The 25,031-nt window shown below is 36.4% G+C and overlaps 1 protein-coding gene across 2 annotated transcripts in view; it reads right to left on the bottom strand.

Annotated features, from left to right (window-relative positions):
• Positions 1–3,936: 3,936 nt before the first annotated feature.
• The window catches only part of IL1RAPL1 (interleukin 1 receptor accessory protein like 1), a 921,392-nt gene continuing 900,297 nt past the window's right edge, over positions 3,937–25,031 (bottom strand). The window contains exons 9-11 of one of the 2 annotated variants that reach the window (XM_072137921.1): positions 13,946–14,089; positions 8,192–8,377; positions 3,937–7,008 (exon numbers count right to left, since the gene is read on the bottom strand). In XM_072137921.1, the coding sequence (XP_071994022.1) occupies positions 6,290–7,008; positions 8,192–8,377; positions 13,946–14,089 (1,049 nt within the window). In that variant the 3' untranslated portion in view covers positions 3,937–6,289. The remainder of the gene's footprint in view (positions 7,009–8,191; positions 8,378–13,945; positions 14,090–25,031) is intronic. The other variant, XM_072137922.1, reaches the window with a different exon arrangement.

The following is a 25,031-nucleotide window of genomic DNA, read 5'->3' on the forward strand; positions in this document are numbered from 1 at the left end:
GTATTTGTGTTCTTACAACAATCTATTGATATCTCTTCTTGTATATGGTTAATTAAGTACTTAACCAAAAGACAGAAGTCCCCTCAAAAGAAAGATGCTATAATCCAGGCCTGGTTTCTTGTCCTCTTGGTAATCAGATGTTATCACCAGGGAAAACAATACATTTCAACTATAAATTTCCTACGTATTAATGCATGCCGGTCACTTTTTGCTTTTGCTCATAAAAGATTCATATAAAGGAGCCTCCTCACCTTCAAAACACAATATGGGAAAAGGATTGTCTTGCAGAGCTACTGCCTTCGCAGAACAGTAAATTTCTTACATGAAGCTCCATAGCATGATTAAAGTTGAAAATAATAATACTTCTGAACCAGTCTGCTGAATTTAATTGTGTCTATCTATAGGTCTATAGATCATTTTCAGTTTCTAGTTAATCGCCAAAAAAGGTAAATGTGATCCCATATGTTGGAAGGCAACTGTTCTTTTGCATATATTACCATGTATTGTAATCAAGAATGCTGAATAGTCACTTTACAAAAATAGTTAAAATAACACAAACAACAAACCTCCATGATATTTAAATATCCCTTCTAGAAACATGTATTGCAATTACAATTGTTCATTTATATATTTACAAATAAAAGTTCTAAAATCCGTTGGGTGAATGATAGCCAAATAATATCAACTAGATACCATATAAAGCAGCTGTTGGACTTTTACATTATAATTGCATCAATATCAGCCTAGTGTAACTATTGGTATGGTCCATGTGTTTCAAAGCTGACAATAATTGGCCGCTTCTATCAAACTACCACTTTATTTTATAGAGGAGTGAATCTGATTACTGGATACCATTTTTTTTCTTTATTTCCGCTGGTCTGATGATATTGTCAACATTAATAACATGTTGTTTGGGTTTCACAAAAATAATAAGATGTTAAAACAGTATTTCTTTATATGGCTATTTATGTTCTTTATCAGTATTATGGCCATATAGAATAGGTCTTAATTCTATTTGGTATTTATTCATATCATCATAAAACTCTTTTAAAGTGCACTTATAACCATCTATTTACATTTTTACATTAAATTTGTGTATTAAAGTATTCATATCCTTAAAAAGTTTCATTATAATGGTATGGTATTAATGTAAATGTCTTCTTATTTGAAACTTCATATGTGTGTATGTATATCAACACACACACACACACATATATAACTCTTTATATACATGTATATAACCGTTTCTAGATCCTACAATCCTTGACCGTTTTCCTTTATTACTGTAGCATATCAGAAAAGCCTGGTCTGAGTAATACTTAAAACTTTAGATGTTTCATATTCTACTTGTAAAATGGCTAAATGCCCCAAATACTAATATTTTAACATGCTCATGGCTCCAAAGTTTAGAGTATTAGGAGCTCTTTTTCCAGCCATATGGCACTTCTTTATGTTAGAATATTACAAAGATTTTTCTTGAAAAGCAGTGTCACACACTATGCCTACAAAAGTGATATATGGAGCTATAGTTGGGCTGCATATTACTTTTATGGGTGTTGTCAAACACAGTTTGTAAAAGGTAAAAAAATTAAATAGTTTGTTGTCATTTCATATTCTGCGCATTCTTGAAGAAGAGCACATTTTTGATATTTTTGTAATGTAATATGTAAGTATTTAGCTACTAAAATGGGTCATTTATTTCAATTTGAATGTTACCATTTATGACAGTGTATTTTACAAAAGAACCATTCATATAGTATAGAGTACATAACAAGTAATGTTATATGTACATCTACTAAATGTCTACATGAGCATTATACAGAGTAACATCTTCTAGTTATTTATATACCATTTATCTTTGTAGTTTCCCATGGAAGCAGCATTTCATAGACTGGGCCAATCATAATGGTAAGATTTGCTTAATTGCACTTAAAATTCAATGTATCCATAATAAAACAAAAACACAATGTACCCTGAGCAATTGCCGCCAAACACATGATTTAGCCCTGTTTATTATTTCTATAAAATTTAAGCTCCATCTCTTGAGAAAATTGGAATTGAACTGTCTTTTTGTATACTTTACACATGCGTTAAATTTTCACACTCAGCAATATTTACAAACCATAAATACTAACATCTCAGTGGAAAATATGAAAATGTCAACCATTTCTTTTTTTTTTTTTCAGTCTCTTTTACAACTAGAATAGAGCTTTTGTTGCATGTGAAAATATACATTGGGGAAAAGTTAGTGTAATATACATAAATTAACTGTATAAACCTATTGTTTAATGAAATTTTAAAAAAAAACCCTGGTTCTCCCAAACCTGTACATTTCATTCCTGCGTTGTGTATGATTAGATGGACAAAAATTTCGATCAATGTTTATTCACCCAATTCAATTTTTACATGAAGTTAGCAAATAACAAAAGGATAATGATGCAATCAAAGGGGGATATTAGAGGCTGAACTCAGTTGCAGGGACTTGACTGGTTTCTTGTACTACTTTTTGAGACATTTTGTTGCAGTCAAGACAAAAAAGACTCAACTGCAACAAACTATTCTCGAAAAGTAGTACAAGAAACCAGACAGCTTTGTGATTAACCCCCCCCCCCCCCGAGATTCTAATTCAGTGTGGAAAAATATCCCTACCCTTCATATATCTTCAGCATATAGTAAGTACTTTTCCACTAAAATAATAAAAGTTTTAAAACAAGTTATTACACACTACAGATGGCATAGGCATACACACACACATACATATACACACATGATAAGATAGACTAAACCATTCAGGGTCATTGTCACATTTAGCTACAGCTAGGACAAAGGATGTGGTATTGTCACCATATATCCAATTACCTTATCAAAGTCACAGCAAATTGTTGAAGCCCTAGCATCCACCACCTGAGGCTCTACCTTGCATTTAAATGTCCTTACAACCATCTCTGGATAAGGTTTGATACATTTTATAAAAATTCACACATTTATTAAGTAACTCTTTTTGTGCAATTCCTCCAATATTAAACATATAATCAGTGGGTATGAGACACATTTTATAACTATATTACTGGAAATAGCCATAATTATTGTTGGATTTTGCCATTTCTAAAATTAAAACTGGTGCATTTTAATGTAATGGCTTTTTAATGGAATCAGCCAAATTCGTTTGAATAGAAAACTTTGAAGTTTTGAGTCATATATCAGTCACTGATTTCTAATAATCCTGCCAGCTGCTAAAAATGTGCTTTATTCCAAAATGGAGATGTGGCAAATTAAATGTCATATATAAAAAAAACACCTGAGGTTTATTACTACTTTTATTTCTAATGATAAAAGGAAGTAGAATAAAATCTAAAGGATAAAAACAAATAAAAATACTCTTTTACCATGAATGTATTGTATTGTTTGAATGAATGAATGAATGAATGTATTGTCTGCATGGTTTAGTTCAATCCATATTAATTTTTTTTGGAAGTGAGGTTTTTTAAATTAAAATAATAAAAATTATAAAAAAATGAAAAAAATGAATTGGCATTAGAAAAAAACATATTTTTAAAACCATAAGTCCTAAAAGCCTATATGTATTAGTGTTCTAATTTGTGTTAAACAATTGTTTGCAAGCGTGCAACAGAGACTCTAATAGAGATACTATATTGCATTGTTAATGGTCCGTGTTTCATAGGTATAAGTCATGTCCCAAACAGCTCAAAATAAAATTGAGGCATTTGGCTAATGGAGCTGTTACAAGTAGACATGATAGTAATTTTTCACATTTAGACATTAATCACCTTTTACCAACGGAAGAATTCATTTTTAAAGGACATCTACCACCAGGATGAAGGACTGTATACAAATGATCCTGAGGGGCTCCAGGCTCCATGTGTGTTAACGGAGCCTGGAGCCCCTCAGGCTCATTTGCTTCCAGTCTTTCATCCTGGTGGCAGATGTCCTTTAAGTCACTGTTGAATCACAACTTTTACTTATCTTATTGCTAGATGGCAATAACACACTGAGGAGGTGATTTATCTTTGTTGGATGTGTGAATTTTGGTTGTATGTTAGTGACTTTTTAGGCACATTGGGGTATTTGCACAATTTTTTGCATCTTTTTCAATCAGTGCACAGGGGTTTGCCATGTAGCAGTAAACTTGGTTTGCACCTGTCTTTTTATTTCACTTGCTTCCTGCTTTACCATAGGTTTGAATGTAAAAAGCTGCAAATAATTGAGTATAAAAATTCCAGACTCCATCAGGTGTAGGAAAGACAGCAGTATGACGGTACAAAGATTTGCACCTTTTCTTGTGTGTGTCTATAAAGTCCCAAAAATATCTGCATTTGGCAAAGAGCCAAGATAAAAAAGAAAAAAATAAACACAAAAAACAAGCACTAGAGAAGCAAAAAATTACCCCCTAAATTCCTTGAAGAAATGGGAATTTTGGGCCACACTACAGTATATTTAACATGAGACCATTTTTTTTAAGATCAAATAGCATGGAATGAGTCAATGCTATCCAAAAAGCATAACGGAATAAAGTGCAATCAAAAATGGTTGCAAAAAAATGTGAAAATGATTTTATATTCTATTTCTATTTGTAGTTTAGCCAGTACTCTACAATAACGGAAAAAAATGTAAATACATTTTCAAAAATGAATCTGGATACAATTTTTCATTTGGCATGTAAGACCTTATGTACTATATATAACATGAATTCCAGACACAAAAATAAATAAAAAAAATCATTTCCTACAAATTTTATGTATTCTTTCTATTGCAACAATGTACACCATATGAGGTGAGTCTATTTAGATTCAATAGTATTCGCAATGAGTTTTGTGCTATGTGGTCTATCAGTATAATTTCAGTAACATAATAAGGTTAGTGTCATTACTAAGAGGATAATGCCATAAATATTTTTTGCAAAAACTTATTTCCCTTATTTTTTAAATCTTACCTAGAATTATATGGTCAATATAACTTTTTACCATATTTAATAATCATTTAAAATGATGTGTCACACAGATTGTGTTGTTTTTTTTTAATACAGTCAGATTGCCAACTCAGTAGCTTGTTAAAGTGTTGTTATACATACGCATTCCTAGAAATAACAGTAAACACACGTTTTCCCATCTCTCAAACATAGACGGCTTTTTTTTTTCTTAAAAATAAACATATTTCTTTATTCAATAAAATGAGTTTAACATTTTAGGTCTGATTAATTTTTATAAACAGCAAATCTGTTGGAAAGGCTTATGCACGTTGGCGTTCACATCTGGCGTTCATTACCTCCTGAGTTCTAATTTAAATTGCCTTTAAGCTGATAAAGTTATATTTCTTGAAAAATGAATACCAATAAGGCAAAAAAAACATTTTTTTAAAAGTATTACAGGAGTCTGTGATAGTAACAAGGTCTTCCTCCGCTTTGGTATGGATTCCACCATACAAAAATAACTTCAACGATGCATGAAGCTTTAGGCTAGAGTACTGTAGCATATCAAGAGAAAAAATATAAAGAACAAACTAGGATGACTTCCCCTCCATTCCCAAAAATGTATATATAAAACAAGTTTAACCAAAACAAATCAAACTCAATGGTAGGTAGAGAGAAAAAACATTTTCCATTAAATTGCTTTCTAGGATCTATGTTACTGCAAAGCAATAAATACAGACCAGGTATCTTGTTGTTTGACAGACATTTAAGTTAGTTAAAAGTTAAACAATCAGACCATCTTGAAGTGTAACCAAGCATGCTGCCATCAGATAGGCTGGGCAAAACGAATAAAAAGTGAGCTCTGCTGGTTATCTTAAAAAAGTGAGTCCTTTGAATCTTGCATACTGTACTTCTTCCTCTGACAATGAAGATCATTAATGTATAATGCTAAAAAAGCCGAGAAAAATGAACGTTGCTCCTTATCCAGTAGGTTGACCAAGCATTCCAAAAAAAAAACGGGAAAGATTACCAAAAAATTCCTAAAACTATACTTAAAGCAAAGGCAGAAAAAAAAGTTTCCTATCTATACATCAGTCAGTTTTTAAAAAATTTAACTAGACAAATTTCATTGACATATAAAACAAAGTCAAAAATGTAATGGCAAGAGACATGGGTAAAACAGGAAGACACTGATGCTACAAATAAATTGCAAAAATATGTACAAGACCCTGTTTTTCCTCAATTGTTAACGATTGTAATGCATGTTTAACAGCAGCAGTCAAGGATGAAGTTCCAGGCACCAGACTGCATTTTCCGCTTCCAACTACATAGTGTGGGGCTGACGAGCCCCTACCATTCCTGTCACCAGATGACGCTAGATATACTTGTCTCCCTTGGCAGAAGTGGCAAGATAGCACTGTTTGTGTGAGCTTCATCGGGGTGCTGCTCCCTGTTTGTTTTAGTTTGTGGCCGCTGTCCATTAATCAGTGTCATAGGTATGTTGCAATAAGTATGCTGATTACCTATTGAGGTAAGAGGCAGGGTGCCAGTAGGAGGTACATCATATTCATAGCTTCTATAATAGTGTTTCTGCCGCATTTGTGTATGGTAAGTGTTATGAAAAGTAGAACGTATGTCAGGATGGGCAGTAGCTAGGGCAGTGGAAGTGGCAGCAGCCATTGAAATTGCTGAGACCGTCTGCAGTTCCCCGAAAGGTCCCTGCTCACTGACATCTAAAACCTGCTCATGTGTGATGGGTTCTATTCTTTTGAAAGGCATTTCATATTGTAAACGTTTCCAGAATTTTGAATTCAGCTTGTTGCATTTCGGCCCGTGCCATTTGATAACAGTTAGGAGCTTAATTGTATGTTTTAGAGTTTCCACTTCTTGGTAATTCATAATCCCACGTAGTTCACTGCATTCAATCAGTATCACTTTTATCTCTCCAGTAATTAACATATTCCGAAGTCTGGTTTCTAATTCAAATATGCTCCACCCTCTTCTGACAACATATGTTGGTGTCATGACAATGATAAGCCTTTTACTTTGGTCAACACATCTTGCCACATCTTCTATGTAAGCTGAGGAAGAAAAGACACAGAATATACAATTACTTCAAATATTTGTTGTTTCTCTCTGCTTTGTCCATCACACTTAAATAAGGGGGGGAGGGCGATTTATTGTATACCAGTGCTTGATGTAAACCCCACAGATCATGCTGAATATACTAAGAGCCTTTGGCCATAAAGTATATCCAGCTCACAACTGTGCGGTTTGATAATTCTATGCCTTGCCAAGGTCCTGCCTTGCCTAGGATTGCATTATAACCTGCGCCAGGAATTGGTGCAAGCTATAGCTAAATGTCCGGTATCGGCCATTTACGTGCTGATTCACTGCATGCCCCTCCATGCTCACTGTGTGAGTACAAGCCTGGATAAATCCACCTCAAGTTGTTCTTAAGCATGAACACCAATGATATTACAGTGCAATATACAAATAGTAACTTTATTTAAAAATAATTAATCAAACAGACCCTGTATTTAGGCACTATGAGAACATAAAGATGTCAAAGATTGGTGGCCCAGGGCAGGATCCTTTATGTGCTTGAATGGAGACGCATAAGAAAATTTTGCATAGTTAAAACCGGGATCAACCTAGATCAATAAATGGCTAGTGAGTCATTTAAATGTAGAATGTGTACAACATTACCAATCCATCCCCTATCCTTAGGAGATCACTACAGATAGGGAATGTATTTTTCTGTAATGCATGTTAATTAATATTGTAGGAGAGTTTGAATAGAGTAATGGTGGTACATGCTTTCTACTGCTTTTTTGAGGTCTACTTCATGCAGCTCAAAAGCTCCATTCAAATGCATCCTTTACAGACAAAGAAAATTGTTTGGGATTCCTCTATTAGTAATTGGTGGATATTCCAGTGTTGAAACCAACGTAATTTAGTAAGTGAGACACATTTAACCCTACGGTGCCTCTTGTATGGGAAATATACAGCCATACTTTCATGCCTTTTATAGTAATAGACATGTTTAGAGACCCAGGGATTTCTAGAGCTAGAGCTATGTCAATAAAATGTCAGCCAACATCGATTGTTATATCTTGAAAAAAAACATTTGTAACTTTAAACATTTCAAAAACTCCTTTAACTATATACAAAAGGAAATGCGTGTCAATATGAGGATACACTTTGTTTATAGATATTTACACAAATGTTTTTTTTTTAAACAATTAAAACTAAAATACATACATCTGTTTAACTTACTTCCTGTTGGTATTAAGTCTCTATCAGGGATGAACAGTTTATAACCGTAGTGTTTTTCAAGCATATCAGGTAAAATTTCCAGTGCAAATCTTTCTTCTTCTCCCGTTTCTTGGTTCCATTGATCTGGGTCTACTTTAGTATATGATAAATATGCATCAAAATCCTTGTTATCTGTAAAAGAAATACAAAGCATCGTTAGAGTTAACGGTCACAAATTCATAAATTAGTTTATATGTGTATTTAAAACCAATTACAATCTACAATGTATCGAGCAGATGTATCAAACAGTCTAAGCCACTATATAACTTTTGAGTTGTAGCAGAGCACATAAGTCAGTCTAAAACATTTTGCAGGGATCCTGCCCAATCAATTCCCCTACCATATTTATTTATTTGGTGTCATTTTCTGTAGACAAACCAATCTGTGTAGATGGTGGAAACTAATGGACTACTTTTGTGGGATTGTATCAAGTTGACCGCCCGCAGATAAAGTGAAAAGGCATCTCGAGGTGAGTGAAATGGCAAGTGTTTGAAAACAAGCACTACTAAAGTAATCAGCCCCTAGTGATACGACAGATGCAGCAGTGTTACACTGCTAGCATTATCGATAACTTACGATAACGCTAGCAGACACAGACGCACTGTAAAATAGAAACGCTGGACCGCGCTGTAAGCGGTCTCGTGTATTCATGAGGGGGAAGTCTGAGACACTGTTTTTTCCCCAGACTGCCCCTCCTACTCCATAGGCCGGCGGTGACTGCCAGGCTTCATGCAGCAGTCACTGTCCCTAATCCCGCCCCCTTATGAATACGCCCGACCGCTTACATCGTGGTCCGGCGTTTCTATTGTACATTGCGGCAGTGTCTGCTAGCGGTATTGGAGGGTTCCGATAATGCTATCAGCATAACACTGCTACATCTGTTGTAGCACTAGGAGCAGTTTATTTTAGTAAGTAGCTCTTAGTGCCGTTTTTACAGGTGACAGGTCCTCTTTGAGATCAAAGAGTATCTCTTTTTTTGGCCAACAAAGTACTTCTTTACTCAAAATCTCCCCTGTGTTGGTATCAAAGAAACGTTTACATTTTAAATATTATTTAACCAATAGAATTCCCACCACTAGTTGAATATTTCATGTGAAAAGGGTGCACATTTTTTATCCATAAATATTAAACAGCCAAAAATGGTACAATTCCGCTCTTAAACTTCGAAATAAGTTGTACGGTTGTATTTAGCGATCCACAGGAGTTTACACCATTAAATTCTTTTTTTGAAGAAGTCATATAGATAACCTCACTCTATGCGACTCATGTACTTAGCTGGAGACTAAAAGGATGATGGCTTCTTAAACATGCACAGTAATCCAAAGTACTGTTACCACTCACTACCTTCCATCAAGTTAAAAGGCCAACAGTATGATGTAGAGAAACACTGCGGCTTTCTGAGTAACGCCTTCTGGAGCGCAGAATTTTGATACGGAAAATCATTAATGTAATGCAACTTCTTTTTAACTGTATTCATTCTCTTGCATAAATCAGTACTGCTAATAGGTCAGATCTTCACACGCACTCAGTTAAAATTAGATATTGCACAAATAATGTCAAAGTATAATTTGACATTAATTAGTTCTTATGGGCTGGTCATATTCACCAGGAGTCAGCTCTATTGTTTCTACTGGTAACCTCTGTGATTGTGATTGCAGCCAGAGTAATTTCATTTAATTTAATCCAGCATCAGTTTACTGATGGTAGATGTGTTCGAATAAGAAGTTCCTGAGGAAATTCTTTAATTATAACTCTATATGACATGATTTAGAAAATACAGAGTTATAAAAGTTATGCTTATTAGCCTGGGGGGTTCAGGTTATGTCACCCGAGCACCTTAGAGAACCTTGTACTTTAATTTTGCAGTCGGCAATTGTGGCATACAGAGTTATAATGAAAGAACAATTTTCCTCATGAACTTCTTATAAGGACACATTTACCATCAGTTAAATGATGGTAGATGTCCTTTAAGGTGTTCAGGTAGCTATAACAGCCAGGAACCTATTCTTTGCCTATTTATGACTTGTCAATGCATTAAATCTTTTACACATGTAAAGTAGCTAATCATGCTCATTGCAACCTAACTTTCATTTCAATCAATGGGGAGGGGGGGCTGAACTGAGTTATCGTATTACTATTCTTTTCTATTTTTATTAGCTCCTGAGAATAGCTAAATTGTGGAGATGTAAGATGTTATACATCTACCATTCTGATATGAAGGCCCTATAATATTGATATGTTATCAATATTTTTAGTTCAGCAAACCCCTTTGGAGCATTCCTTCCTTTAGAGATCCTGACCAGTTTGGCTAACCGTTTCTTCCTAGATCCATTAGTGAGTCTTGCACACCAATGAACACATGACTAATTGAACATTTATTGGTCCTTTATTCAATACACCACAAAATCAGCCCTTTTGGAGATGGATTTAAATATTCTTCTAGGCATCACGACATGTTCATTGTGAAAGTTACTTTGAGTCTTATCAGTTCTTTCACAAAATACATTTATAATTAGTAATAAGTGGACCCTAACTGTAATGTTCAGGTCTGTTCCTTCAGTCAGGCTTGGGCTCAGCCAAGTCTGGACTTGGTCGTCATGCTCCACACCAACAGGTAACACCCATGATTCGTGCTAACAGTGTTCTAGAGTGTTAACCTTTTAAATGCTGCCATTAAACAAACCATATTCCATAGGATGGTTACCCACTCATCCCAAATTACAATAGCTACACGTAGCTACTGTCTATTAAATTCAATTCCGTGACATGTGCTATATTGTTGTTCCTGTTATTGGTAGTGGCTTTAATGTGATGGCTGGTTTATGCCCATGGTAGAAATGTCTAAGGGAATTGTTGTGCATGCAATTTTCTAAACAGAAAAATAATAAGACTGACAGGAAACAAATGACACAGTCAGCAGAGGAGAGAAGAAATGATTCACTTAGGTTACAACTATCGATATTCCGCTGGGTACATCTTACAATGGTCAACATTCAGCAGCTATTTACAGACTTTTGTTGATGCTTTGCTATTAAGAAAGTCTTGTACTTTATAAAAAACATGCATATAATTCCAACCTGCAAGTCTATCCTGGGGGTACAAGTACTAATCTAACTTTTTAATAGTCTTTTATTTTGTTCGGCAAATATAATAATGAATACATATATTAAATCTTTTTCACAATAAACACTTTGTTCCTGACTGAATCATTTCTTTTTTTTCCTTGGTTTTCGAGTGCTTTTTTCGGTTTTGTGTACAAATCATTAAGAAAAATAAACAAACAGCAAAACATTACACGATGTGCTGTTAATTGTTTGTTACCCATTAAGGATACACCGAGAGGACCTGAACAATGTAAGTATTTTAATTGAAAATAGAAATACATCAACCCAGCTGGGGGGAAATTTGTCTAAAATCAAGAAACATTATTTGTTTTTGTTGTAGGTGTAATATGTAGATTTCTTACAAGTGCTGTGTGGTACAGATGTTGAGCAGTACCGTATATACTCGAGTATAAGCCGAGTTTTTTAGCACAACTTTTGTGCTAAAAATTCAACACTCGGCTTATACTCAGGTATACAAAAATAATAAAGTTACTACTCACCATTCCGACAGCCGGGACAGCTCCTCTTCATCTTCATGCCGCAGGTCCGCGGGAGCTCCGTGGCCGCGCCTCTTCTGTCTTCATGCCAGCTCGGGGCCGCGACAGCTCCGTGTGTCGCTGTTGCGGCCCCGAGCTGGCATGAAGACTGAAGAGGCGCGGCCACGGAGCTGCGGCGGAGCTGCGGCATGAAGATGAAGTTGGAGAGGAGCTGTCCGGGCCGTCGGAATGGTGAGTAGTAAGTTTATTATTTTTTTTACTGGCAACAGGGGGCTGGCAGGCATTAAAAACAAAGGGGCTGGCAGGCATTTAAAAAAAGGGGCTGGCAGGCATTTAAAAAAAAGGGGCTGGCAGGCATTTAAAAAAAAGGGTCTGGCAGGCATTTAAAAAAAAGGGTCTGGCAGGCATTTAAAAAAAAGGGGCTGGCAGGCATTAAAAACAAAGGGGCTGGCAGGCTATATAGAGAAAGGGGCTGGCAGGCTATATAGAGGAAGGGGCTGGCAGGCTATATAGAGGAAGGGGCTGGCAGGCTATATAGAGGAAGGGGCTGGCAGGCATTAAAAACAAAGGGGATTGCAGGCTACATAGACAAAGGGGCTGGCGGGCTACATAGACAAAGGGGCTGGCAGGCTATATACTGAAGGGGTCTGGCAGCTATATACTGGGAGGCTATGACCAATGCATTTCCCACCCTCGGCTTATACTCGAGTCAATAGGTTTTTCCAGTTTTTGGTGGTAAAACTAGCTACCTCGGCTTATAATCGGGTCGGCTTATACTCGAGTATATACAGTAAGTTGCTTTTTAACTTTAATACATTTTATTACACATAGATTGTTTATCATATTATTCATCCTGCTGTGCCTGAATATTACACAATATGTGAGTAAATAAAGTGTAGACACTGGCTTTTAGTTAGGAAGATATATAAAATGATTATTATTAGGTCCGATATGAAGAAACTACTGTCTAACGAAGAGAACTAGTATTCTTGAAAGCTCACCATCAGATATACTCAGTTAGCCTCAAAAAGGTATTGCCTGATTTCTTTACTCTTCTTCTGATCTCCATGGCTAACACGGTACAAATATACACTACTAGGTATAATATGATCAGACGAGTGGGAATTCAGTATGTGTGAAAATGGCCATGCATAAGAATAATGGTCACTTTGGCTGGACTGGTTGACTATTGAGTGGGCATAAGGCCTCCAGACTCCCCCCCCCCAATAGTAAATGGAAGAGACTACGATGATGGATTAGAAGCAGAAGCCCAAGCTGCACAAGGAGGGCAGAGAGACATTTGTTTGACCAACAGATATTTAAAGGAAACATATCACTAGTTTATAGCTGTGATGACCTTTAATTCTGCTAGGTAGCTCCAAGCAGGGTGAAAACAGCTCTAAGTTTATCAGGAGCTTTCTTCTTGTATGTTCAGTAAAAAATTTACTTTTTTTTTATTTAAATGAAGCACAAGTGGCGAGTCACCAGAGCACTTGTAACCTGCCTCCCTTCCCAAAATTCTAGTGTACATCTGTTCACAAATTTCCAATTTATCTTTAACTTGACCTTACAGAAAGAAATAATTGGCACACCTGAAAATATCAGATCGCTTGATTGCGGTTCTGCAAACGTTAATCTAACGTTTAAGGGACTTTTAGGAATAAAATATTTGTATATATTGGCCCAATTATATGAATAGTGATGTAATCTGCATTAGTACACTTTGCCTCAATGTTGTGCACTTTGTGTTACATGCTCTTAGTTAATTTGGTCTGTTTTCAAGATGTGACACAGTAGCAGTTTTTCTTGATGCACTTTCTATCCACTTAGTGCGACAGAATTGTTTCGGATTCTTGACAAATTGTGTCTCAAACTACGAAAAAGCTCTAGCATGCACCTTTAGGTGCACAGTTTTCAAAAGTTTTGGACAAAGTGAAGCCACCACAAAATTGTCGCAAACACAAAACAAATACATGTGCAAGCTCCAAAACACGTTTTTCATACAAACCTAGACAACAAACTGGCGCAGACACAATAATATATCTGCCCCTTTGTGTTTCACTAATCCATACACAAAGCAATAGCATTATTTCTCTTACCTCCATCAAGTTCTTCAGTACCAAAGTGATTTCGATAGAAAAGCATAAGTTCAATCTTGTAGCACTTGTAGAGGGTGACCAGACATACAAGTAACAGAAGTATGGCTCCAAGACCTCCGGCAAGTTCAACCGTGTACATGAGTTCTGCAAAAGAAGAAACAAATGTGTGAACTCTATAAGATGCTAAGTTTTCAGTTTTTTAGGTTCTTCTATATAGTCTTTTTATTATTTGGGAGGTGCCCAGAAATTTTTATTCATGGTTTCTTTGCAAACTAATCTTATTTTTCTCCACCTTACTGTCTCTCCACAACCGACATTACGGCTGCTCATAAATTTAATTAAGATGCATTGTGTAGTTACTCCAGGAATTGCATTCTCACTTAAATGTTAATATGTATGACAGTCTTGTTGATCTATTATTCATCTTTACTTTTTTCCCAGGCTTTATTACTTGTGTATTACAAATCAGCGCAATATTTCATGGCTGATACTCATTCTGTGAGCATTACTACAATAATTTCTACTGCATATCTATGCCGTATACTAGAGATTTAAATGATGGATGAAATACAGAGTAAATGAATACAGTGCCCCAGGATAGTTAATCCAAAGTAATGTTTCTACACTTCTTTGTCAGCATGATAATATAATCAGTTATGTCATTCATGGAAACCCAACAACATACTGTAGGTAATACAGGCAGTCCCCGGGTTACATACAAGATAGGGTCCGGAGGTTTGTTCTTAAGTTGAATTTGTATGTAAGTCGAAACTGTATATTTTATAATTGGAGATCCAGACAAAAAATTTTTTGGCCCCAGTGACAATTGGAGTTTAAACATTTTTTGTTGTAATGGGACCAAGGATTATCAATAAAACTTCATTACAGACACCTTACAGCTGATTATTGCAATCTGGGACTATAGTAAAGCATCCAGAGACCATCCCCAGAGGTCAGAGGGGTCCGTCTGTAACTATGGGTTGTCTGTAAGTCGGGTGTCCTTAAGTAGGGGACCGCCTGTATTTTATTTTTTTCTATAACCACATGCATGCAGGCAATATCTTAGATAAGGAGGGCTCATATTACTGAAAATGCATAAATGGTGATTTTGTTGTCAATGGTGAGGAAAATTGGCCTCTACAATGTTGTTTTTTCCTTTGGATTTACTTTGAAAGAATTAATTCAATGTGAGAATATAGCTCAGTTGGTAGAGAATGGCTACAGTTGGACAAATCAAATATTTAATTTGTATTCGAAATATCAACATTAGGTATCATGATAGAAAAGTTGCATGTCAAATCACTACTACAAGAACATCAACACACATTGTTGGGATCCACTGCAATAGAAGCACTGGAGTAGTGGGCAATTCAGGTAAATTTTTAAAATTCTTATACATTTTTGCATACCCTGCTTTTTGAGATTTTTTAAATTGCTTTAAACCTCCCTCAACACCATTGTGTAAACCGTTTAGGTCAAGTATTGTGCCCACAAATATGTTTATTCTCTTTGAAAGTTACATGACTAAAAGTTTATTGCAAATCTTCTTACTGGTGGTGTCCCTTCTGGTTCTACATTGTGTGATCGGCTCTAACCAGCAGAATGCCTCATGTATGAGTAGGAAGTCAGTTTCTCTTTCCAGTTACATTATACTTAGATTCTAATGATAAGGACATAGTTTTCCCTTATACAAATCACTGGTCAGACCCCACATGAAATATTGTGTACAGTTTTTGGCACCAGTGTATAAAAAGGACATATTTGAACTAGAGGAGAGCAACCAATATTATTAGGGGTATAGGGTACTAGAATACAATGACAGATTACAAAATTTGGAGTTATTCGGAAAAAAGAAAAAAGGCCTCATTACAAGGTACAAATACATGAATGGACAGTACAAGGATCTCTCCAAAGATCTATTTATACCTAGACCTACCATCACCATAGACAAAGTTTCTTTACTGTAAGAGCAGTGAGACTCTGCCGCAGGAGGTTGTTATGGCGGACTTTATGTACATATCCAAGAGAGGCCTGGATGCCTTTCTGGAGAGCAAAATTATCACAGTTTATGGTAAAAAAACTGTTGTTTAATACTTAAAGGTTGAAACCCCACCCATTATTGCCAGATACCGTTCAGGCTTCAATCCTGTTTGTCTTTAATGTGTGAAGCCACTCATGTGCCGATACCAATAAAAAAAGACTATCCAAGTTGCAAACTTGCCAGCAATAGGACCTGCTCTACCTTTTGTAACTCAGAGAGCAGCTCATGCACTATCATGCTGGAATCCATTGCCTTGTGTAAGAGCCCATAAAGGTGGATAGGTGCATGTGCTAGCTGTTAAAACACATCCAGGAACAAGTCCAAAATTAAAGCTAACTCCCAACTCGATCAATAGCCTATAACTTCCCTGACATAATTGGAATCAAAGTAATGAGGACAAGTTGTGCTTCTGTCCTTCCATGGTTATTCCACACTAGCAAACCTGATTTTTTTACTTCATTTTTTAGCACTTTTAACATTATGAAATACATGTAGAGTACTTATGTTCTAAGATTTTTCGCAGGCCCTTCATAAGCAATTTCTACACTTTTGCATAAGTGCTATAAAAATGTATATTTGTTAAGATAAATCTTAATTAAAATTCATGTATATGTGTTTATATATAACTCTACTACTGCCCTTAGCCTAAACAATTTATTTTTCCATCTCTGTCAATGCTTAAAGGGGTATTCCAGGAGTAAGCATAATTCATATACAAATGGGTCCCTAAAATATAAGCTAACATGTAATTAGCTGTTATTTCGAATTTTGCTCCCCTTAGCAGAAAATGTAATGAAGAAATAAAATGCTACTGTCCTTTTAATCAGTCCATTGATTTTCAATGCGCAGAGCTGACACAGGGCAGAAGATAACCGCTGGTAACATGTCCGCATCACATGCCCTGCCTGGACAGGTCTTGTGATCATCACTATGTTTGGCTGTAGTCGGTTAGTTGCAGGGCATCCAGTATGGTCAGTGTTGCAGTGAGACCCATCTCAGTGAGATAAAGTGTAGCAATGGCAGTTACAAATCATTTCTATGGTAACAGAGCAGGATAGTCTGTTACATTATCACTGGGAGCCGAACATGAGAGGGAAGATGAGTTAATGAGAACTAAAGGATCATGGGACTTGTAGTTTCCAGTGGTGGCGATCTTGGTAACTTTAGAAAGCCCATAACATTTTGTGAATCATAAAATCAAATTATTTAAGCTCCATTTTGTGACTAATGACATGGAGTTTTGTTATATTCATTTGTTTATAGCATTATAGGTTTTTGTATTAGACCTTTATATTCCCGAAATACCTCTTTAAATTTAAGAAAACAGAGCTGGAACTACTGAAATGAATCAGCAAAGGCATTTTGAGACCTCAAAGGCACGTCGTGTTAAATAGTAGACATTGCTTTCAGCTTTTAGTTATGCAAGTTTGCAAGAACCATGCTGTTGTGATAAAAAATATAATAAACGTAGGAATAGTTTTCTTCCATTGAGTCTGATTATGATTTACAATGCAGTCTGCCTGCCAATGATAGCAGATTTATACAGACAACACATTAACCTTCTATTTCTTCGTTCCTTCGAAACTGTGTAAAATATGGGGGGGGGGATTAATGCACAGAAATTGGTTAAGGAATAGCATGATTATAAAAAGAAAATGCTTTCCATAGTTCTTTTTCTTGGCAGTGCTTAGCTATTTACTGTACTGTCTAGCTTTATAATTAATGGGCAGCACAATGGAATATGCAGCACTGAGAAATAAGGCTCTTTTAATAGAAGGGTATTTGTTTAGTGAAAAACTTTAGCACAGACAACGCTGTGTCTTCAATTTAATTATGTGCTGTGAAAATGTTCCTTATCATAAGCATATTTCAACCCAGCGAACAGCCTGGATTAACATTTAATTCAAACTAACTTCATAAGTTATCCAAAGGACTCTGAGAAACACGAGGAACGGATTTTAGTTTGGTACCTTGTGCATGATGCGCATCTCACTTTAGTATCAAACACTTCAAGGAGTTAATTAAACATTAGAATAATAAAATAAATGTCTTTTCATTGATAAACTAAACTGATGACCTTTACATTATGCTCCTTTATAATAAAAGACAGTGATTATTCAAATAAATTTACAATTAGATAAGAAATGGGTCCTTTCTTCTTGGCTTAAAGGGGTTGTTTTAAAATAAAATACCTTTATTGGTTGGGGATGGGGGAAGGGCTATAAAATTAATAAATCATTTATATGCACTGCTCTCCACACTCCTGTTCACCCACTGTGCCGCCCTGATGTATCTGGCATGCGGCTGTACTTGCAATCAATTGCACTTTAAAAATTGCCAGAATAGGCACCGTTTATAGGTATGGGGCAGGAACATCATCCACCGGTCTGCTTCACTATCCACTCCCATTCTGGAAAATTCCATCCTAGAAAACTTTGCATTCCCAGAATCGTCCTTGTAGAGCTTTGCTATAAGACTCCACACGCCTACATGGTGGCCTTAATTGGCAGTCTCCATAAGGAGAACTCTTACTTCCGACCCTAGACACAAGTCTCTCACCTAGCCAAACAAGTTCCCTAGGCTGTACTGAGGAGACCCAATCAGGTCGAAACAGTGCTGTCTACAGTTGGGAGTCTGTTCCTTCTGGAATAGATATTCTGGTTTGGTTTTAATCCTGCATCATGTCATAAGGCCTCTTGTAGGTCATGCTTGATGTCAAGGGAACTGCCTTACGAGGTAGCTAAAAGAGGCCTCGTTTTCCTTATCCCATCCTGAAAAACTTTGTATATCTTCCCACAATCCCATTGTGATTATTTAAATGCTTGAGCACCAGAAACATTCCTTAATAAATCTCTTCTTATGGGGGATATTTACCTTACGCTGACACATAGTGCCTCCTGATGTATCTGGTGGGCGGTTACAACCGTCGTACAATTGCACTTTCACCTGTAACTATTCAGTCACAAGCTATAGCTAATGTGCAGCCACCGAGCAGGAATACCCCACGGTCACCAACTCCACCACCAGGGATGTCCTATTCATGCCCACTTGGCATAGAGGTGGCGTAGGGGAGAAATAATCACAATTCCTGGCCTTGCATCAGGATTTGCAATCATTTCAGAAAACTGGTGAAAAACCCCTGATAAATGTGTCTATAGCATGTGCCAAAGCATCATGTGAAGGGTTGTGTTTGCTTGTTGTGTTGTAATATAAGATATTGAATGTGTATAATGAAAAATCTGAGGCCTTGGAGAAAGTTGTGAAAGAAAGGTGGACACATCTCTGTTTTAATGATAATGATCAACAAAAGGTTTTTTTTACAAACAGTTACATAATCTAAATTAAAGGGGTATTCTCGTCTGGGCATTCACATTCAGTTTCACTAATCTTCCATTTATAAACATTTCTTCAATTGGATGTTATTAAAAAAATGTTCCTGTGTGAAGATAATTTCCCATAAACATAGCCATGTTGTCCCTTAGAAACAAGATGGCTTCCTCGGATACGACCACCTCACATTTTGGCAGCAGTGGTCAGACATGGGCTATAGAGTCCTGCCTGACCACATGGATTCAGCGTTTATTACCACAGGACGGCTGTGAGATCTGCAGCAACTCCCGGGCATTTCATATACAAAAATATTTTGTTTATTTGTGCAATCCCTCCAGCAGAGGTGGCCGTATCCAAGGAAGCCATCTCGTTTCTAAGGGACCATATGACTACATTTATGAGAAATTATCTTCACACAGGAACATTTTTTTAATAACATCTAATTGAAGAAATGTATATATATGGCAGATTTATCAAACCTAATGTGAATGCCCAGGCGAGAATACCTCTTTAAGTACTAAACGGTTCCACTGGGTAATTGAAATGAAATACTATCCTATATATTGAAGTGCAGTTCAGCTCATATTTAGGGTTAGATCATGAAAAATACTTCAATTGAATAGGGTATTCCCACCCCTACATTCATGGCATATCTGCAGGTTATGCCATAAATATAAAATAAATGTAAAATAAAAAAGGGCAGTTTCCCTAAAAATGTGGTGATGGTTGCTACACTGATTTGGACACAGCCTCCAATGGTAAACCTGAACTTTCTGCTGTCAGAGACAAGCACTAGAACAATGCCCCCTCCAACCGCACCCAGTAGCAATATTTTTGGTTATAAGTACATTACTTCTCTATTTTTTAATGTCAACTTCTTTTTTTTAGTAAGTGAATGCAGTTCTGTTGCTGCCCCCGGACTTGCTGCAGGTGGCGCTGCCTGAGGCAAGGCATGGCTGGTACACCTCTGAGAGCTGCCTATGCACAGCCATCATTCTATAATCAGCAGCTGTGAATTGATGACCTCAATTCTACAAATGAACAAAGGTTTTACATCTATTTTACCTTATTGTTTGCAATGAGTGCAACAGATCAAAGTATGTATTTAAAGGGAACTTGCCACTGCCTTTTGACAACAGTTCCCATAGAGCCCATACACCACAAGTTCTTTGTTTTCTTTGAACCATTGGTGAGCTGGATTAATTGCTTTTAAATATAAGACAGAATAGGGCTAATCGGCCATTTAAACCCTTTGGTGCTCCTTAAAATTTAACTTTTAATTCTTTCCGCTTAAAATATAGAGTGAAAAAACAAAAAAATGTGTGAAATAAACTATGTTACTGACTCAATTTGGTTGTCTAAAATTATCAGAGAGCAGTGGCTAGCCTGTTTTTTGGGGGGGGAGGGGGGCAATGCTAGGTTTTAGAACAGAGACAGAGAGGAGCCTAATGGAATAGAGAGTCAGGCCAGGCTCTAGCACGGAAGACAAATACCGAAGAGAGGTAGCATAGAGAGACGAGGGGAAAACTAGCAGGTATAGGATACCGCAGATAGATGCAGCGGGTTGTATGCATGGTGTGAACTACCCTACCCCAATCCAAAATTTTCCCCTACCCTACTAATACCCTCTGTGTGCAAGCTGACCAGAATGAAAGACTCCAACACTAACCAGAACATCCCGAAAGGAATGTGTTAGATTAACGAGCCAAAACAGGCTAACCACTGCTCTCTGATAATTTTAGACAACCAAATTGAGTCAGTAACATAGTTTATTTCACACATTTTTTTGTTTTTTCACTCTATATTTTAAGCGGAAAGAATTAAAAGTTAAATTTTAAGGAGCACCAAAGGGTTTAAACGGCCGATTGGCCCTATTCTGTCTCATACACCACAAGGGCACAAATATTTCAGCTAAAAAAAAAAAAACACTTCTCCAAAATCGATAAAATGTACTGCACGTTTCCTCTACAGGGGAGTTAAGACAATCTTCCTCATCTCATATTATTATCAGCCCTTTGATAATTGTTTCTCATATTCATTACGCAATACAAAGGTTGAATTTTATTCCCTGAATCTACAACAATAATTAACATTTTTACAGTATGGGGGGATTGTGCTGGTGGAAATCACTGTGGGTTCTTTACAAGGGACCACTGTAGCTGCAGCTACCCTGCTACATCTGTCTCTGACCATTTACAAAGTAACTTTGAACATTAACATATTAAATAGGTTCACCTTACAATTCAAAAGCAAAACCAACCAACTACATCTAGCTTTAAAATATAATACTTCTTCGATCTTAACCATCATCTCTATGTGTGACATGTAGAGGCTGCACTGGGACTGAGTTATATAACTACAATGCCATATGCTGTGTTCCTGTTGTGAGTATTGGCAATTTATGCATTTCTGCAATACACAGGGACTGTCATCTGTTCTATGTTGTGCTCGAAAATTAAATCATATGGCTTCCATTAGTTTATCTGATTTAATTATTTGGCATGTTTTCTTCATTATTTTTAGTATTTCCTGGCTCTCATGCATCTGTCACAAAACCCATGTGCTTTAAAGAGGAAGTAGCTTTATCAAATTGCATTCTGCCACCTTTTCTTCCAATATAAAGCCTTGTCTAGCCAACAGAAATACATTGAAGTTGAAAATAAAATATTCATGAACTAATATGAAGATGAGTCAACACTGATCCCCTTATGCATATACAAGCTTGTGCAATGATACAGTGGAAATATGCTTTATGGGTTGTTTTTCTTATATTCATTGAAATAAATTATTTCTGTATTTGGGGCAATTATTTACTTACCCTCACATATACATATTTAAATACAGGGATGTGCAGAAGTTATAGGCAGGTGTTATAAAAATGCTGCAAAATAAGAATGTTTTTTAAAAATTGAATTCTGCTGCAGGAGCTCAGTCACAAGCTGACAAGCAGGGTCATAAGGACTACTGTATCGTTGATTTAACACGTAGAACAAAGAAACTAGAAGAGAGACCTGATTTCAGCATCATGGGATCATTTGGGGTTAAATTAAGCGGTAGAAGGATTTCTACCTCCACAGAACATATGTGGTTAATTCTTCAATATTTGAAGGTAAAGAGTGATTGCCCAAAATTGATTCAATTAAAATTTTTATTTCATTTCCAGTTGTACTTTAAATGTACTTTTATTTTTGATAGCATTTTTAGTTTGCAGCATTTTTTTCAACATTTCAGTCAGGAGTGTAACTAATTACTCTAACTAAGGTCCTTAAAAATTTAGAATGGGTTAAAACTACAACAATGCTATCAGTGAAATCACAGTAAAGGGATAATACACACTGTGATGTCACTATACAGGAATAATAATCACAATGATGTCACAGTACAGGGATAATACACACAGTGATGTCACAGTACAGGGATAATACACACAGTGATGTCACAGTACATGTATTATGTAAACACAGTGATGTTACAGTATACAAAGTACAAAGATAGTATGCACAGTAATGTCACAGTAAAGGGATAATAAATGTGTCTACCATAAAGGTCTACCATGAAGCTGCCAGTTTGATTATTCTATATAGTATCTATCAATATATCTATACTTGTTCTTCAGGTTTTTGGGTTGTGCGCGGCTGTGACAGGTATTAAACAGGGGGTTGTGTCGCACGTGATTGAATTTTGACGCAGCTGCGCCAGCTTTCATGCAACAGAAATCGGGGGACGTGCCTTCAGATGATCCGACTGATTCTGACTGAGCGCAGGATTTAACTTTCAAATTGTGCAGCAAGATCAAGAACTTATATTTACCATGAAGAAGAAGGCGAACTCTGACAGACCTGAGCGGGGGAAGCGACACATTCACTATCTTAGGGAATTGCGGCACAGTGCGTTACCGCCGAACGGTGCATTTCCAGTGAACTCCTCCAGATGGGTATATAAATGTGCCCCATTGTATCTATTTTTGCTGTGAAGGTTCCCCTCTTTCTACTGAACCTACAGACCTTCCCCTCATAACCATCTATACTCTTTTCCTCCCTCATATTTCCCCCTATCTCCATTTTCTTTGTATTTAAGGGGTTGTCCACTTTAAGCACATTACATTGGATAATTGATATTGCTTGTGTAATAAAAATTTATTACATTTTCCAATATACTTTCTGTATTACTTCCCTCACTATTTTCTAGATCTCCGATTGCTGTCATTCTATAGGAAGCTTCTATGTTTACTTCCTGTATGTATACAATGGTCTGTGGTCATGTGATGTCAAACAGGCGTATGGTTCGTTATATCACACAGCTCTGATTATGATCTCTGATATGTGTGACATCACATGAGCATGGACCGGCTTTTATCTTCAGGAAGTAAACAATAAAGCTTCCTGTTGCATAAAAGCAAGAAGACAACAAGCAGAGATCTTGGAAACCGTGGAAATTGATACAGAAAGTATATTGGAAAAATGTAGAACTTTTCATTACACAAACAATATCAATTATTTGCTGGAAGTGTGCAACCCCTTTAGTGTGTCCTGACACCCATACGGCTTGTTCTACATCATCTCGACCAGAAATGGTCACATGTTCATCCTCTTCCGTTTATGTTACATCTGAAGATACAAATGGATCTCATTCTTTCTTTGTAACTTCACTCCTGAACAATCAAACAGCATTCAATATCGCTTTCTCTGTTTTGTTGTATTTTGATAAAAATTTCAATAAAAATACAGTTAAATAAAAAAAAAGCCTCTAATATTGTTAACGCCAGAGATAAAACTCCAAAAATTTAACATTAAGGAACTCCTTAATACAGAGCAATGTACATAAGAGATTAACATGTAACTTGTTACAGTACATTTTATGACTTTCACGTTTTGCTGTAAATATAGTTCATACAATACAAATAGGGAAAGCTCCACAAGTATATATTTCCCTGAAAACAAAGTGTATTTTTTCACAAAGGCGACTGTAATCATATAGTTATGGTTCTCTGTCAAATAATTAGGTGAGTGACAAACAACATAGACACAAATCCACATCCAGGTAGTCCTCTGCCATAGATCTTGAAGTTTTCAGCTGTCACTTTCAGCAGTTACAGGGCATTCACAAATAGTTTTCTGGTAGAACAATTGCAGATTAAGAAAAAAATATTGATTCTGAGTAGGGCTCGAGATTGTTTTCTGAATAAATTGCTTCAATTTAAAGTAGATTTTCTGCAGTCATATTGACCAATGGTTACATTTTTTGTCCTTATCAGGATGATTTTCTCCAGCATTGAGGCTAAAGTGATAGCTAATTACAATAAAGTGCATTCACCCTCTCAAAATATTGAGTGATATGATCAGTAATAAATGTGTTCTTTTTGAACTAATCCAACTTTAATTATCTGGAGCACTTCATAGTTGTATCTCTCATCTGCACCTGGCCTTAAATTGTATAGACTTTCTTTGCAGGATGACATGTGCAATTTCATTCTCACTAAATGCTGACGTATAAGGATGCTAGGAGAAGGACGCTGAAAATAAGAGCTATTTGCATTGCTTGATCTTGCTGTTGCTTGACATGGACTGGTCAGTGCACTTTGAAAGTGTCATGAATTTAGGTTTAGCTCTGGGAACTTTTGCATAAGAGGCAGAGAGCAGCTTTAATTAACACTAACTTATCAGGTGATGCCTATAAGGGGGAGATTTGTAATATACGCTGCTCAAAAAAATAAGG

The sequence above is a fragment of the Engystomops pustulosus genome, chromosome 2, assembly GCF_040894005.1.
Source record: "Engystomops pustulosus chromosome 2, aEngPut4.maternal, whole genome shotgun sequence".
In the NCBI taxonomy this organism is placed as follows: domain Eukaryota; kingdom Metazoa; phylum Chordata; class Amphibia; order Anura; family Leptodactylidae; genus Engystomops; species Engystomops pustulosus.